This window comes from Nipponia nippon, unplaced genomic scaffold, assembly GCF_047370975.1.
Source record: "Nipponia nippon isolate SJK-2023a ecotype South Korea unplaced genomic scaffold, ASM4737097v1 scaffold_7, whole genome shotgun sequence".
NCBI classification, from domain to species: domain Eukaryota; kingdom Metazoa; phylum Chordata; class Aves; order Pelecaniformes; family Threskiornithidae; genus Nipponia; species Nipponia nippon.
The window spans coordinates 41,991,573-42,008,848 of NW_028262391.1; the positions used below are offsets into that span (position 1 = coordinate 41,991,573).

Sequence of the window (17,276 nt, forward strand, 5' to 3'; positions counted from 1 at the left end):
CATATTCTGTTTTCCCTGGCTGGTGCCTTACTACTTACCAAATTAATTACATTATTAATATTCTCAGTAAACAGCTTGAAAATCTTTATAGAAAAGCTTTTCTTAAAAATCCTAGGTTTTCACATGATGAAGTTTTTCTATGTATCAGAATTTTTACTCATGTGACTGACATAGAAAGAGTCATTTCACTTTTTTTTAAATAACGACTGTTGTAAATGACTTCATACTACTCTCTAAACATCCATTTTTCTGAAAACTATGCATCATCCCTATAACTGCCTTAATAAAATGTCTATGTGAGAAGCAGATTGCTGGTTTTGCATTCAATATCTAAAACACAATGAATGCGTATGTCTGACACTAAATCTTAGTAAACCTTGCTTAGAGTATTTTTCAATTGTTTGTATACATGCAGTAAACAGAAAGAATCAATTCATTCTGGCTTGTATTTCCTATTTATAAGCATAATTCTCCAAAACTTCAATACGTTTTGTTTTGGTCATCCCATTTCTCTGTGTTTCAGAATCCCAAACTCTTTTCACCTCAGCAGAACCAATCAGAAGAACACAATTTACATTGTCAGAATTTGCAGATTTGGCAAGAAAAACATGTCTGATTCAATTCTGCCCAGGTTCCAGCTGAAGCCAGGCAGGTTTCTGGTGAGCCTCTCAGCATCCTGCCAGCAGGGCTGTTGAGAAACGTGGCCTTCCAGATTCTGCAGTTCTGGGCAGCACATCATATGGACTGCAGCCCTATGGCTTGGGATGTTAAGGCCTCCAGGGTCTGGAGCAGACAACTGCTACAAAATCAGGGAGCCCCCATCTGCCAAGGTCAGTAGCTCTGGAGGCCACAGATGGACTGACCTAGATCCAATGTGACACTCTTTCATAGAGATTTTCTAGATTTGAGAGGGGTTTGCTCCTAAGCGGTATGAACCAAATTTTTAAATACGCATATCAGCACATTTAACAAAAAAGTACTTACAACAGGTTTATACAGAGTATCCTTTGAAGATAACGTTTGTTTAAATAACTATGAACAGTGTGACAGTACCAAACACTGGTGTCTGGGCTCATCTGAGGTGTCTTATACTGTACATCAGAATTAGCATCTGTGTCAGATTGACAATTATTCTAAGAAATATGCAGGTTTAGTGAGTAATAAAGAATAATACACTACCTACAAAGGCAGAAACTACCTTTAACGTTTTAAAGTAATTAGCTCATCTTCACCTTTGGAAATTAAAGAAGCTTTTCAGTGATACAAACGTAAACTAGTATTTTAATTTGACTAACTTCCACTTCATGTTCTTACATGTTAAAATACTCATGCATATTATCATTGGCAATTTAGAAACCAAAGCTTATGGCTGCAATCAGGGCATACGGAAAACCTATACAAGGGAATACAGAGAAAATGTTCTTGCTTCTACAGCCCAAGGAATCAGTAAGGAATGATGTCTCCATGACGGATTCATCATCTTCCTTCATGTTATACAAAGATGTGAGACAAGCTGAAGGCAGTCAGTCTACCTCTTATTTAATTCTGTTGTAAATAATTCCAGGTGAAAGACTGCTCAGGCAGGAGATCTCCTGCTTTCCTTATAATACAGTTTTAATATTCGATTTTGTCCTGCTTCCACAACCCTTTCTTAGAACAGCTGCTGACTCACATGCGTGTGGAATATCTAAAACGCTGCAGGGGTCAGCTCAGATTTTCTCACCATACCCTGACCTAAGCAACAGTAAATGACAAAAGTAAAAAAGGAGCAAGCACTACTTTTTATCCCAGTCTCACCTTTCCTTTCCCAGCTCTAGTCTTTTGATCACCTTCCTCTGCAGCATTCTGTGCAATGTGGCCTCCTTCTGTCTCTCTTTTCATCTCTTATTTATGAAACATCAACCTGAAAGGGTAATGGACAGTGAGTTAAAGTGGGTTAACTTAAACGTTTTTAACATGCATCTTCTATTCCATGGGCTCTTAATTTAATAAATGATTAGAACCAATATTGCTCCATACCATTTAAAGTAGATTCTCTTCCATAAGCTAGAGCAAAATTTAATAGTTATGTAATAAATACTTCTCTTAACGATGAAAAAATAAAAAAAGCAAATCTAGTGCACTTCTTGTACCTGTGTCATTTCCAAAAGCAAGTAAAAGAATAGCAACAGTTTGTTACTAAAGAAAGCTGATCCTCAATACACAGGAGAGAACTGCAAGGTTAATACATTTGATTTTTACATGGTAGCATCTTTTAATAGAGCCACACTTGGAATTTGTCAAATTCAAAGGATATGGAAAGGTTTGTTTGGGGTTGTTTTGTTTTGGTTTTTTTTAAGCAAAAATTAATTTTGCTGGACAACAAGGGTATACTACCATATCTAAATGTAGCAAGAGTTTTAAAACTCCTAAATTAACACTTCTAGAAAAGTGAGAGTATCTAATTTTATTGCATAAAACAATACTACTGGCAACTACAATAGCTTTACTTTGACTTAAAGGGATATTTCTAAATCGTCTATTCCCTATTATTCATAGCCCAGTGATTTACTTGGAAGCTGTGGAACATGTGTTTCAGAACAAGCAATGTTCAGCTGCAAATACAGCTAATGAAGAAGCACACAATCCTGACCTTCTCTTACCAGAAGTGCTTAACCTGCTCAGTTAGGCTGAATGCAATGGTTCTAGACTGTTAATACAGTTGTTCCATTCAAATTAATTCCTAATTTGAATCTGAAATATGGTAAGGAAGTCCTTAAGAAGGGACAGTAAGACAATATAGTCAACATTTGTCATTAATCAAACCAACAAATAAGTGACTAAGTGCTTCACCTTGTAGAAATTTAACAATACAGTAAATACTATTATAGAAGAATATGATGATATATTACAATTCCAAAAGAAAAAAGCAGAAAGTTGTTTTAATCTATAGTCCACCCCTCACTTCATATATGTGCTGATAATGCAGAGTTCATGTCTTATTGGCTTTGTTGTGCGCCAGCTCATTAAACACAGCTGCTGCATATGGGCACAAACACATTACCCAGAAAGAGCATGAACAATCCAAGGTATAAGATTTTAGCCAAAAAAACCAAAGGCATTCATGCTCTAATTCTTGATAAAGCAAAAGAAAAAACATTTAGTGCAGATGTTTAAAAGGTATCATAATATATCATGTAAATGTTTAAAAGGCATCAAAGCATATAAAGCAATAAAAATCATATTAATGGCTTCAGACAGGTTAAAGTAACTATTGGCACTTCTGTAGCAGAGCAAATCCATGAGTGATGACAATCCTAAAGTAGGAATTATATATATATATATATTAATTTCACTGGATTTTCCCATGGGCTGAAAGTCACACATGAACTCAAGTACTTTGCAAGTGTTGGACTTAAGCCCTGATTCAGTTCCTACTGAAATCTGTAAGATACTATCATCGACTTCACAGCTTCAGTATCAGACTTTAAATATATACATATATATAGCATAAGAAAACATTTGAGTGTGCTTCGCAGATTTGATGGCACTATATGGATTATATTCCTGAAAAACATTTGCTGTTTATTCTTTGAAATAAAATGTAACAAAAAAGTCTATCTACAAAAATGTAATGAATAATATTTTTGCTTTTTTCACTCCTGTCTTTTACAATCTGAGCTCTACTCACATCTGACTCACATGTCAACGTCATTCCATTTCCAAATCTATTCTACTGTACTTTTATATTATCGCATACAAATCTTTGTAAACCCATGACCCAGACTGGGCACAATGTTTCTCAAGACTGTATTTATTTATTTAGAGCCCACTACTGAGGCACCCATTCAAACTGTTGCATTGCAAATAATCCTTATTAGCCCTAGTGTGTTTGTTTATAGAATGATGGAAATTAAAGGGGAAATTTTCTATGGCTTCAGTAAGCTTTGGAATAGGCACAATGCGATCATATAATAACTAATGAAATGGTTAAAATTTACTGTTAATAATTTAAGATTATATATTTCGTTTTCACTGTTAATGTAACTTTTTCTTCATTTCTCTCCCATCCAATACTGAATTCAGTTTTCTTTTTTTTTTAAATATTACTTTTTTAAAAAAGTGTCTTACTTCTGTTTCTGTAAGGTGGAAAAATCTTGCAATGCTTATTTTGAAGGTATTGCAATGTTTGCTAATTTTCTTTTAAATTACAATAGTGATGTTTATGTGGTTAAATTTTACCAAAATTTTAATTTAGGCCAGAGATGACTAAGCAAGGATTTCATCAAGCAAGGAATTCCAGTGTATTTTCCAATCAGAAGTACTAAATATAGAGTTTGCAGAGTGTTGTCATGGCTGTAGGTATTTTATTTTATTTACAGTTGCTTGAGGAAGGAGATGTTTTGTTCATTAGCTTATTCATGCTTGCCATTCTTCTGTTATTACTATAATTTGGTGTCATTTTAAGGAAGATTATGAGGTTAATGTAAGCATCACTGAGAGAGACACACTATTTATAGCGATTAAAACCTTGTGGGAAAAAATCAGAAACATTTCTTGAGCCCTCTAGTGTTTGAAATTAAGTCTCAAAGGGCTTGGGAAGGAACCTGCTTATCAAAATTAATCCCCGTGAGATTTTTACATATCTCAAATAGTACTGATAACTTTTCTGACACTACTGAATTACTCATGTACGTGTAGTGCATTATGACTTGCAACCCAACTGATACTGAGCACCTTTCACAGCTGACAAATGCATTCTTAGAGCATTCCCCTCCAAAATATTATTTTTCTCCAGTCATTATAAAAATATTATTATTTTAGTGCCAGAGTGAACTATTTTTCATCCATTTAAAAAATATATTCTGCTAGAAGACTTTAGGCATTCATTTTTAGATTAATTTCACTAAATTACATAGTTATAATTAAAAAAAGAATGAATCACAGTAACAAACAGCATAACAAAATGTTTCCTTTAGGGAACTGTCCTCTTTCCTAAAACATTAGCCTGAATATTACATGCATGATCAGAACCTGAATTTTCAAATGGGGTAGATCACACATACAGACATACACTCAAGTATGAACATTTCCAGTTTCCCAGTCTCAAAAATCCCTGCGTTACCACTTTTATGAAGGGTCTCGGTTCACACATCAACTGTCTTCCTCGTCATGCTTAGTCTTTCCATTTTCTGCCCTGTATCTTGTCTGTAATCTTTACCTGCTTATTAACCCCAACAGCCTTACACCAAGAGTATATGTAATAACTGCTAGTACCAGACGTTGTGAGCATTCAGCAAAAATTACTTGATGTGCTAAGAACAATACAAGACAGACAAAATCTAGCTGATGAGCACTGAGTATTATTTAGGTGAGCTCAGTATAGCTACACCAGTCTAAGCTTATAAGATAACAACCAATCTCGTGTTATTTAGCAAGGTTTGATGTGACTGAGAAGGGGAAGAATTAATACTATTAGTATATGAGAATATGTAAGATGCAGTATTTCTAGAGCAATGCACGTCATGTTAATAAACAGCTTGAGATGGTTCGGTATCTTTAAAAGATGCTATAAAAATACTAGAATTGATACCACATCAGTTGTGTTTAAATCAAGCTCACCTTTCAATCACATGAATTTTAACTCCTGTTGAATTTGCTGATATTCCTATCTGTGAAATTTGACCTGATGCCGCAGGTAGAACAAAATCATAGCCACACAATACTATATAAAACTTAACTAACACAACAAAATCCTATTCTTTGCCTTTTAAGCCCCAACTGGCCAAGCAACAGAGCCTAAGTTTTCAAACATCATTCAACTTAGGGGCATTCAATAGCCCAGTTTGCACTGGAAAATTATGTCTGTTGAAGTGCCTCAAAACAGGATATACCAAAATAAGGCTCTTAAAATATATTTTTTAAAATTATACACTCTACATTTGTATTTAAAAATATATTTATATTGTACAGAGAGATTAGTTAGCAATATGTAACATTTTCTATTCTACACACAGGATGTTTGTTACGTATTGCAGTCAACATAACTATATAGTACTTATATTACATATAGTATATAATATGTACTAGGTTGCACTCTAAGAGATGCACAGTTATCAGGAAAGAAGTTTAAAAAGTAGAAAAAAGTCTTTCTAAAGCATTTCTTTTCTGTTTACCATTCTTCATCAATATAAATGACACACAGGACTCTGTGGACATATCAAATGTGTATAAAACTTTCAGAAATCCACTATTTCTGCATCACAATTAAAAGTCCTCAACACTATAAAGCAACTCAACCAGTATTGAAAAACTTGTATCTATTCTTCCGTGTTTTCACATTAAGAGCTGTCCAGTTTGCAGAGGTAATGATATATACCTCTAAGCAGATGAAAAAGAAACTAGGCAGCTGACTAGCCAAACATGAAATACAACCTAAAGCACTGTGCTACATGCCTCCAGATTTTTTTTAATGAACCAGACTCTCCTTTTTTGCTTCCTGAATCTCATATTGTAATTGACAATAACTACAATGATACCTACTCAAAACATAAAAACTCATCAACTGCCAGCTCGCTGCTAACAAACTCATTTAAAACAACTTATTAAGACATAACCTTTAAGTGTGGGAGCAAACAATACGCAATCAAACACGCAACACGAATATCTATAAAGCTAGATGAAGTATTAGGATTACTGCAGCTTTCTCTGACTGAAGCAAAGCATATGGTGGTATAATGGAGCATGAATTTACAGCAACAGAGATGTACGATATAGATTAAAGCTTCATCTGTGAGAACATACTGCACCGCAAAAAAGACAACAATTTTTGTGGTTTCTGGTTTACGGCACGACGAGCAACAAATACTCTTTTGTGGAACTAGGGCTCCCTCTGCTGCTAACAGGGAAGTAAAAAACAAGACCTTGAAATCCACTAAAAATGTACTCCTGAAATAGACCCCGATTTTGCGTTTATCAAGATATAAACACGCTTCTCAGGCTATGTGGATGGCTGCACGGTTTTCAGGTAGGACTGACAGGCTCATGTTATCCATTCAGAGCATGCAGCATGGAAAGCTCCAAAGAAAATTAAATCTGCTCCGCTAATTGTGTCTGCATTCACCGCAGGAGTTTGCGATTAAACGTACTAATGAAACAAGCACTTGATACTTTTTGTTGCTTTTGAAAACTAAACCAGAAATATTTGGCAATATATCTTTACAGAAACCTCTATTTTTAGGAAGTTGTGGCTTATTTATCCTGTTAGAACAGCTTTTGGTGTTCAAGTTGCTTCTTTGGTTGAATTAAATCTTAAAAGTATGAGTGAAAAACCATACAGCCTTTAATAAGAATGGGTGATTGATCAATATTAAAAGCCAAAATTTGAGATGTCAAAGTTACTCATTTAACATGATTGAAGCTATCAAGTGAGTGTGTTGACAACAGTCGCTATGAATTGATGTTAGAGTGACTTCATACCAAGTCTGACCAAGGCCAGTACCTTTTGTCAGCTTTCTACACTCTTAAGATTCCAGAGGCAGGGCCAGACCTCGTAGCTGAGGGGCAGGAAGCCGTATCATTTCACACTTTTTTTAGTCCCAATTGCCAACTGTGGATTGAACTTGGAAGCAGTCGTCGCAGCACAGTAAGTTATTTCTTGGGAAGTCACAGCTGCAGAGATCTTGGGGAAATATCAGTCCGTGTTGCACATGTGGGAAGCTTAACCAAACCTGCCCCCCCCACCTTTTTTTTTTGAGGAAATCAGAGGACCTGCAGGAGAGACAGCCAAAGTGCAAGCAATCCAAGGTCAGTGGCTATGGTAACGGTAGCAGACTACCATGATACAGGCACATGGACATACCAAACCAACACTGTTTCTGTCAGCCTAGTAGCAGCTTACCTGGCATAACGTAACCATTCTGCACTGCGTCCTCACAGAAAGGGAGCCAGAGAACAAGCAGGCCTGACCTAGCCTGATTCGGGCTCCTTATGCCTGCAGCTCTCAAAAAAGGGGCTGTAATTTCCCCTCCTTTCTCTTCACAGAATCACTGCTGCTACAGCTACCATCACTGCGCTAGAGAAATGAAACGGCGCGCGGGCTCGGCGGCCTGACAGGCCGGGGAACTGCACGCTCCTGGACCAGGAGTTTGGGCAACGCTGTGAACTACTGCACGGAGCGGGGCTGCGGAGCGCTGGGGGTCAGGGCAGAGCGACCCAGCCCCAGGGGAGCACGGACAACCACCGCCGTTTCCACGCGGCCCGCCCCGGCGGCCCGGGCCCGGCAGGCGGCGGCCGCCTCGACAGCGAGCGGCGGCAGCGGCGTGAGGCGAGGCCACGCCCAGAACCACCGCCCTGCGGGAAGCCCCGCCCCCGCGCTCCCCCGCTCGGCAGCGCCTTCGACGGTGGATTGGTAGCGCCTGGCGTGGCGGCGCAGGCGCAGTGGCTGCGCGGCCCCCCCTCAGCCATGGCGGACGAGGAGCTGGAGGCGCTCCGGCAGCAGCGGCTGGCAGAGCTGCAGGCCAAGCACGGGGTAAGGCGCGGGGGCGCCCGCCCCGCCGCCTCCCCGCCGCGTCCCCGCTCTCCGCCGCCGGGCTGGGGGCAGGCGGGCGCTCGCCGGGTGCGGCAGGGCTTGTCCCTCCGCCCGAGCCTCCCCAGCAGCCGTGTGGCGGCCGCCTCTCAGGACCGCAGGAGAGGGAACGGGGGAGAGGAGGGGGCGCGCCTTGAGGCCTCTGAGCGCGTAAAGGCTTCGGTTGCGGGCCGCGGGGGGAGCGGGAAGCGGCCCGGCCGCGCTCGGTGCTTTGGCTGGAAACGTCGCCGACTGCGGCCGCGGTGACTGGCGGCCGGCGGGGGGTGGGGGGGCGGGGACCGGCCGGGCCCCCGGGGCCGCCGCCTCTGCTGCTGCTGCTTGAGCAGTCGTCGCCTTCGGGGCGCTTTGGGCCTGCCTCCTACCGCCTGCCTCGGGTGCCCTGGCTGCTGCCTTGGAAGGTTCAGCACACCACCTTTCCCTCCCCCGACCGTTTTCCATGCCGCTCACAATTTTAGGGATTCCCATCATCAGTCGTTTCAGTCGTCTCCGTTTTCAGAGCTGAAGTGTATCAGTCTGTGCCGCTCTTCCTGTGAAGGGATCTGCCATACCTACGATCAGCCTCATTTCTTCTCTGTATGGTTTCCCATTCTGCTTTCACACTTTGAGATGTTACCTATAAAGTTTGAGGTGCAGATCCAACATAAAGCACATTTGCTTCTGAGTAGTTGTCTCAGCTGCCTATATGAGTCCCAAAATACCATGCTAGGATTCTGGTTTCTTCTGTATTGATAAATACAAAATGTTAAATTCAGTTTCATTTGTCCTTAACTTGCTTTAATGGGTTTGAAATGCTTTTATCTGTTTTCTGGACTTTGGGAACGTTTATTATCTTAGACCTAATGGGAAGGCCTTTTCATGTCCAAACCTACAACAGTTTGTGGATAGATCCAGTAGCACTAGTCATCACACTAGTTCGCATTACTGCTTTGTGAGGAAAGCATAGTATGGCATATTTATTTGCTAGGGCAGCAGATTCTTATTTTCAGGATCTCGTCCATGGTCAGGCGGGTTTAGCAGGCAGGTTTAGCTTACATTGACTCTGCTGGAATATTTAAACTTACTGTCCTGTGTGGAAAGTGTTTGGATGATCATATTTATTCTGATTTCATTCTTTAGGATCCTTCTGGTGATCCATCGCAACAGGAAGCAAAACAGAGGTATAAATGAGAACTATTGACTTACAGTCTTAAATCTAATCGTTTTGAACTTTTTACTTCCTTTTTTGAGTATTTAATATTTTGGAATACTCAGCTGAATTATTTTTGTTGTTGGAAGAACCACCACCAAGAAGCTGAAATGTCAAAGATCTAATCCAAGGATAGCTAAAATGGGATTGATCCAAGTGTGGCTCCCAGGCCACGACTATACTGGATGATCTACAACAGAGCCGTCAGGCAGTCTGAACCCTGGCTGGGGTGGGAGGGCATGGAGGAAAACAGCAGTAGCAGCCCATTTTCACTTTGGGACTCAGCTGAGTGCAGTAACCTCGTGACCCTTAGTGATATAGTAAGATGTTTTTGGGAAGCATCATCATTCCCATTGTCATCTGCTTCTGGAACTGAGAAACCTTCGCTTTTCATGGTTGGTGAGAATTAGTCATTAGAAAATCTTGAAGGCTGGCAGAACTCTTCCCAAACTGGAGTTTTGTCTGAGTGACAAGTTTGGGTTTGGCTCTGTTAGTGCAATGGGAACATGCTTTCCTAGTTGATTTGATTTTTCTGGGACATCTAATGCAGTTAAAAATATGAAACAGAACTATTCACGTCAGAGCTTAGTGCGGAAACAGCATTTAGTATTTGCTCTAAGGAGAAAACTGAAAAGAAGTGTTTAAAGAGCTAGACTTTGCACACGGTCAAAGTTTGTATTAACTGAAATGCATAAACTAAAATGCCAGTTTTACAAATACTTAGTCAAATATTGTGAGTATATGAAGACTTACTGAAGAATTCTAAGTAAGGAGGTTTGGTTCTGTCTTGCAATTGCATGGACTATTCCTTATGCCTGCTCTACCATACACTGCCTTTGGTGAAATTCCACATGGAACTGGAAGCAGAATCTTTACAGTGGGTAGCATGGCTTTTGTCTTTAAGATGTAATAATAAACAGTAATAAGGTGTAAGTAGTAAACTCCATTTCCTAGAAGATGTTGTCAGCTATGTAACTTTATCAACGTACACAGAGCTACTCATGACAGAAAACGCTGTAAGAGAAATCATGTAAATATGAGGTTTGAAGGGACCTCAAGAAGTCACTTACATGAATCGAAAGTCTTCTGTAGTTTGCCATTTTGTGCATGTTATTTTAGGTATTTGAAATCCCACTTTTAATGCGTGGTTAATTTTTCATTACAGGGAAGCAGAGATAAGAAATACTATTTTAGCTCAAGTTCTTGATCAAGCAGCTCGTGCAAGATGTAAGTATCCAAGTAACTTTCTAATAAAAAAATTCTCATCTAGTGCACTCCGCTGCTGCTCAAATCAAGCACATATGTACTTGGATAGAGGCCAGACTAGAAAAATGTTGTTGATGGGAAGATAAAACTATTACAGCTTTTCAGTGTGGGATATCAGTGATTGGAGGGGAGGGGTTAACTGACATCTGAATGATGTTAATCAAGTTTCTTTTTTTAACTAATAGTAGGAATTGCAGTGAGAGTCAAAGTTCGTTAATCTAATTAGGAACAAATATTTTAAAGTAAGAAATATAACTATCTTCTATCTTTATTTTACATAAATGAAAATGCCTTTTTCAATTTATTTCATGACCCTGACATGAAGAAAATTGTTTCATAGGGACATTTGTCACTTTGTAGTTACTAGTGAAGGTACTCGAGTATGTTTTAAAACACAATGAACAGAGTCTGTTTTTGTTGCAGTAAGCAATTTAGCACTTGTGAAACCAGACAAAGCAAAAGCAGTAGAGAATTATCTTATACAGATGGCAAGATTTGGACAGCTAGCTGGGAAGGTGAGTTATGTTTTTCTAAGTCTTCCTTGCATATATTCATTTCCAAACCTAATTCACTCTAAAAAAAAAATTGGACATTTTTAATATCTGTAAATTAAATAACTGTAAAAGGCAATTGAGAGCTTCTAAATACTATTATATGATTCCATCAAACACCTTTTATAAGAAGGGAAAGTGTGATTCAGTTGTTTGATACTAAGCATCTCTCAGAATGTGTTTATATGGCTTTTCTGTCGCTTTCCTAGGTATCAGAACAAGGTTTGATAGAAATACTTGAAAAAGTGAGTCAGCAAACAGAAAAGAAAACAACAGTAAAGGTAAGCTTCAGTTCCTAAATAGAATTTTAATTTGTTATAAAATAGAGCAGAAAATTGCATGTATTGGACCATTTCAGTTCAGGGTAGAACTTAACTTTGTATTTACCACCTTGCTTGCCTCCACTGATAAGTATTGGGACTAAATCATAGCCGTCCTTATCCATGGTATAATTTGCAGATATTGGCGCTGGGATAGGAGCGTACTGTTGAGGACAGGCTGCCCCGCGTCCATCCTGTACCATCACGCCAGGCGGGGATGTGGGCAGGGGGTGTGGGTTGTGATGGGGTGAATGTTCGGCTCCCATGTAATGTATTCATTGTCAAATGCGTTGAGTTTGAAAAGCTTGCTCTATGTTGGATTTACTGTGACCCTTCTATTTTCACTTCATATGTTTCATTTTAGTTCAACAGAAGGAAAGTATTGGATTCTGACGAAGAGGATGATTATTAATACTACTGTAAGACTGTCTGCCAAACAAAAGGCCTGGAAAAAGGCAAGATACTGTTATCAGGCAGAATGCAAGATCTGAAAATGTTTACGCTTCTTTACTTTTTTTTTTTTTTTTTATAAAAAGGCCAACAAATGAACTTGTCTTGTAAAATAAATCTGAGAAGGGGATTTTGTAACTTAAATTTTTGTAGTATAAGAGGCCTGAGCAGTGTGGGGTTCCCCACTGCTTCATTAGCATGAACATTTTGTTGCCCCCTACTCAGTGTGTAAGCTATGCTTTCAGCAACTGCACACACTTAACTTGCTGCTATTGGAGATACCATAACATGAGGAGGAGCTGAGTGTAAAGCTGGGAACAGCCCCTCCCTCTAGGAGTTTAAGGACTTACCTCCAGGCTCCATATCACAGAAGTGTAAGAAACGAGATTTCCTGAGCCCCTGAAGGAAGCCTGTCCAGCAGCTCACTGGCTCTCAAGTCCTTACTGGGAATTTATAAAATAAAGTGAACGTATCAAAGTAGTGTTTGGATCAAAGGACTTCATATCAGGCAATTTGTGTAAAGGAATTGTAACCAGCATACAACTGAACTGTTCCCCTATGAAACAGTCAAGCTATCTCGAAAAAAGCAAGTTAACTGTGTAATACAGCACTGTTCAGACACTTGGTATCGTATATTCTTAAAACTACCTCCATTTTTATCAAATGGCTGGAGTGTTTCTTACCTTGAAAAAAAGACCGTTTTCCTCAACTTTCTGCAACTCCTGCATGCATAAAGTAAAACTGAACTTGTGCTGTACATTTACTCAAAAATATGGTTATGGAAATATGTAGGATAAATACTGTAATGTGCTGATAAACACTCTACCACCACAAAACCCTTTTCTGACATAATTTAACAGGAACATGTATGATCCCAACTGCAATGGTTTTTGGAACAGAATAAAATTCTTTAAAGTGACCACCAGTGGGTGTTTTTCATCTTGTGTGAATGCAGTTAAAAAGTATTTAAACAGTTGTTATCTTTGTTTCATTTGGACTAGACTGGACATTTTGCTTGTCTATGTTTCTAATTAGGATTCCTTAACTTCAGTAAAATCGTGGGTATATGCTAAATTTCTTCAGGCTAATGACTCTTTTTAAACAGCTTGAAGAGTTTCAAGCCAAGGTGTGGTGATAGATGGTTTGAAAGTTTCCCCATTAGGGCTACAGATACATCCTAAGCATCCACGCTTCACATTCCCATTCCTAAGTTTATCTAATTCCACTTATAGTAACATAAGCTTCCTTGCCTTGCTGTTCTTCTAAAACGGCTGTTCCAGAATCTCAGTTGTCAAAATGAAGTAATGCCTTGGATTTATTTTAACTTACAACCTTTTGGAGATTAAACTGGACTGTACGATAACATGCTTTGCAGACAAATCATAAGTGTCATGAAGTTAACTTCAGTCTATTTGCACTACAGATCGCTAGGGGAAGCTTCCAGGGCTTCTCCCTTCAAATCCTATTACAGTTCAGCCTTTGATCATCGCATCTTTGAATATCAAGGTATTTTTTAATTACAAGCTTGGTTAAGCATGTCAAAGGAAACTTGCAAACTATTTCATTTACCTAAATGATTTGTTAGTCATTATCTTTCCATCATGTAGATTATAGTGGAACTGTTTGGCATTTAAGTGCTTTTTTTAAACATACGCTATACATCCAAAATGCCTGGAAATAAGCTTTATCCTAGACTGAGCACTGAATAAAACTGAAGCATGGCTCGGTCACTTGAGTAGCCTCAGGTTCACAAGGACAACTGTTCTGATACTGTAATAGAAAAGAAAACTCAGGTTAATTCTAATAAATTTGTACATTTTCTATAAAACTCTAAAGAAAAAAATATATTCTCCTGTTAGATGTCTTAAAATACAGATTTTTGTTAAAAAATACAGTAGGTAATACGCAACCAAGTCCGCATTAAGTTGCCTTAGTAAGCTACTATGTTTTTTTTCCTTGCAAATTTTATATTTCATTTGGGGGGACAGTTTTTCAAAGGCAAACGCTACTTCAACACTTGGCCAATTCTTAAATTCTAAGAGTAAAATTAACCAATAACTATATAACCATTCATATGGCTGAAACTTGGGAGTGTCGCAGCTGTTTCATTGCTTGCATAGAATACAACAAAATACTTAATGCTTAAGATATAATAGTATTGAACAAGTTGTTTTCCATAACCTGTTGTATTCAAAATTTGTTTTTAATAGAAAAAAAAGCAAGTAACTAAATTCAGAGTTCACATCCTCTGATATTTATCTCTAACCCTTTTCAAAGTTGTTTAATAAGCGATCTTAAAACCTGCTTCCAAAGCTATTCAACCACACTATACTTACTATTAAGGACTGAGAAAAAAGACTTGATACTGAACTTAGTGTCATTGTGCTAACTCATCTTCAGTAGTTACAGCAGTATATTCTGTACTTGTACTCTGTAGCATAGTATCACCAGTATTAAAGAGCTAATAAACTGATTTTTCTCATTGATAGTCAAGAAGTCTTAAGACAAGAATCATTTAGTTAAATGCGTAGTATAATTAAACCACAAGCGAAATTCTCACTATGTCGTTTGGAAATCAGATCTGCGAAAGTTTACTTGTATCTTAAACTTTGGAAGTAATATCTAGGTTATTTTTGCTACAGGTAAGGACAAGTGACTTACTCTAGGTCATCTTTATAGTGTCACAAGAAGAAAAAAACTAGTTCATATCTCTTTCCTCTTGGTCTTTTGCCTTGTAATAGCTGAACATCCATCCTACCTTTTTTTTTTTTATGGGAATGTAAAGCTAGAGAAGGAAGTTATGTGAAAACGTTCAGTTTCACTAACAATTCTATATTGTTCACCTCTATGCCTTAAATCCAAAACCACGCAACTTAATAGTAGTAATCCATGAATGTAGGAGAAAAGAAGGTCATATTGAACTTGAGAGTAAATGCCAACAGATCCCTCAATGTACACATAGACGCAAGGTGAACTCTTCAAATGCCTACAAAAGCAAGGAAATCTGTGTGAAAGACTCAATGCTTCGAGAAACGCACACAAAGAAAACAGCATTTCCGAGAGTTATTTTACTAGTTTTTTTCTTTCCATCATTTGGCACAAATCCAAGGCACATTAGAAAATCAGATTAACTCATAAATTATTAGAAAAATAAACACATGACCCCATCTCCACATGTCCATATGTGCACTTATTGCACATTTTACCTCTTAGATTAAAAAGTTATTTGAAAAAATCACCAGTATGTCTTCCAGCTTTGTACTTTGCCAGGCAGTTTACTCATACCACAGTTAAAAGAAAGAATTATTCATCCAAATAGTTTATGAAATAAAATGCAAGCTGGGTGTGATGAGCAAAGAATAAAAAATACTGCACTTAGAAACCTGGCTTGTGCTATTTACACATTCTGCTATCATAACCAAAATGGTAGAAAATGAAGTCCAAATCTAAGCAGCCATCTCACAGTCACTTGCCAGCTTTCAGTTCTTCAGTGATCACCTCTAGGAATGGGATAATATTTGGCCTATTCCAACAAATGCTTACTGATGTGAGAAGTACCTGTCATAACTGCAATTTCACCTTTTTAAAGAGCAGTCCAGAGCAGGGTCCTAAGCAGCAGTTTTGTCTGCAGATGTCACCCAGCTTCAGAATCCTAAGTATCCGTGCATTTTTGCATGAATCACTTGAGAGGAAGGGGGGAAAAAAAAAAAACAAAAGCAACTTAAACCAATTTTGTGTGTCCTTATACATGCTTGCTTCTGCATATTTTTTTTTTATTAGGCTGTGAACAGCGAGTCTGAAGTTTAGCTTTGTTGAGGGCTCTCTACGTTTTCCCAGTATCTCGGCTCCTGTATAACTTCATCTTTCAGCTCCAATACAGGGGAGCGTTGCAAAGAAATTAGCAAGCATTCCATCCCTTCACATTAATAGCATGTATAAATTTCTAATGTGGCATCGCAGGTGTTACGGACTATTGTTTTTCCAGCTACTAAAATATACAGAAATATATACTATAATGGTTTGCAGCATTACAATAAAAATAGAAACATTTCAATTACCTCTGGCAATAAATACCTTGTTATCCAATATATCTTTATATATATATAAATATATATATTTATATTTATATATACTTATCCAATGTAGTGATAAAAACTGAAAACGCAAAAATTATTCAAAGACTTTTAAAAACAAAGTGGGTGGCTGAAAAATACAATACCGGGTTTGGTTTGGTTTACTGTTACACATAATTTTTTAATAAGTGCTAAGTAGAATAGGAAAGTAAATTTGCTGTCTACATCTCGGTACGTCCCTGTTTGTTGAGATCAGTAATGATCTGGCTGCGTAGTTCCCTCCAACATAAACAGATGATTCAATCTTCGAAAGTGCTAGGAACATTCTGTTTCTGCTGAAGAGTCATCCTTGTATTCTCTTCTGAAGGCAGGCTTGCAAGCGTCACTGAATTCTTTGATATACAGCGGAGGGTTTTTGAAATTAACACCACCTAGTTCCTCAGCTTTTGACATCAAATTCGCGCTTCCTTGTCAATGTTTTGAAAGCAGGTCATCACAGCAGTCTCTTGATTGTGAAATACTTGAATTTCTAGGGCTGGATAAACTATTATCGTTGACATTCTCTACTGAAAGTGGCACATTAACAGTGTGTCTTCGGTGCATTAATTTACTCCGGTGAGGAACTTCTATCATGTCATCGTGTTTCACAAACTCGCCACTGCATCCTGAGTCAATAATCTTAACTTTGCTCTGGTCCAGCGTTTCAACAGATTTTAACTTGGTTTTATCGAAGTTTTTAATAGCTAACTGTGAGGATAGAAAAATGGTATGTTAAAAGCATTGCCTACTTTCTTCATTACAAGGAAGTAAAATGAATATAGGGTTTCTTGAATGTAATTATCACATTATTTTAATGGTATTCTT

The 17,276-nt window shown here is 38.2% G+C and overlaps 2 protein-coding genes across 10 annotated transcripts in view; one reads left to right on the plus strand and one right to left on the minus strand.

The window, feature by feature from the left end:
- Positions 1-8,395: 8,395 nt before the first annotated feature.
- Positions 8,396-13,891, plus strand: PDCD5 (programmed cell death 5). 2 transcript variants are annotated; one of them, XM_087738631.1, is made up of 7 exons: positions 8,396-8,509; positions 9,683-9,723; positions 10,918-10,979; positions 11,442-11,533; positions 11,779-11,850; positions 12,254-12,344; positions 13,763-13,891. In XM_087738631.1, the coding sequence occupies exons 1-6, from the start codon at positions 8,444-8,446 to the stop codon at positions 12,299-12,301; spliced, it is 381 nt and encodes a 126-aa protein (XP_087594757.1). In that variant the 5' UTR covers positions 8,396-8,443; the 3' UTR covers positions 12,302-12,344; positions 13,763-13,891. The 2 variants fall into 2 exon arrangements, with proteins under 2 accessions (XP_087594757.1, XP_087594756.1); XM_087738630.1 differs by lacking the exon at positions 13,763-13,891 and having other exon boundaries at positions 12,254-13,258.
- A 165-nt stretch (positions 13,892-14,056) lies between these two features.
- ANKRD27 (ankyrin repeat domain 27) overlaps positions 14,057-17,276 on the minus strand; it is a 60,768-nt gene continuing 57,548 nt past the window's right edge. For 6 of the 8 annotated variants that reach the window (XM_087738623.1, XM_087738622.1, XM_087738624.1 and 3 more), the window contains exon 29: positions 15,369-17,159. In XM_087738623.1, coding sequence (XP_087594749.1) covers positions 16,884-17,159 — 276 coding nt within the window. In that variant the 3' untranslated portion in view covers positions 15,369-16,883. Of the gene's footprint in view, positions 14,110-15,182; positions 17,160-17,276 lie in introns of those variants that run through there. The other 2 variants (XR_015700303.1, XM_009465759.2) reach the window with 2 other exon arrangements.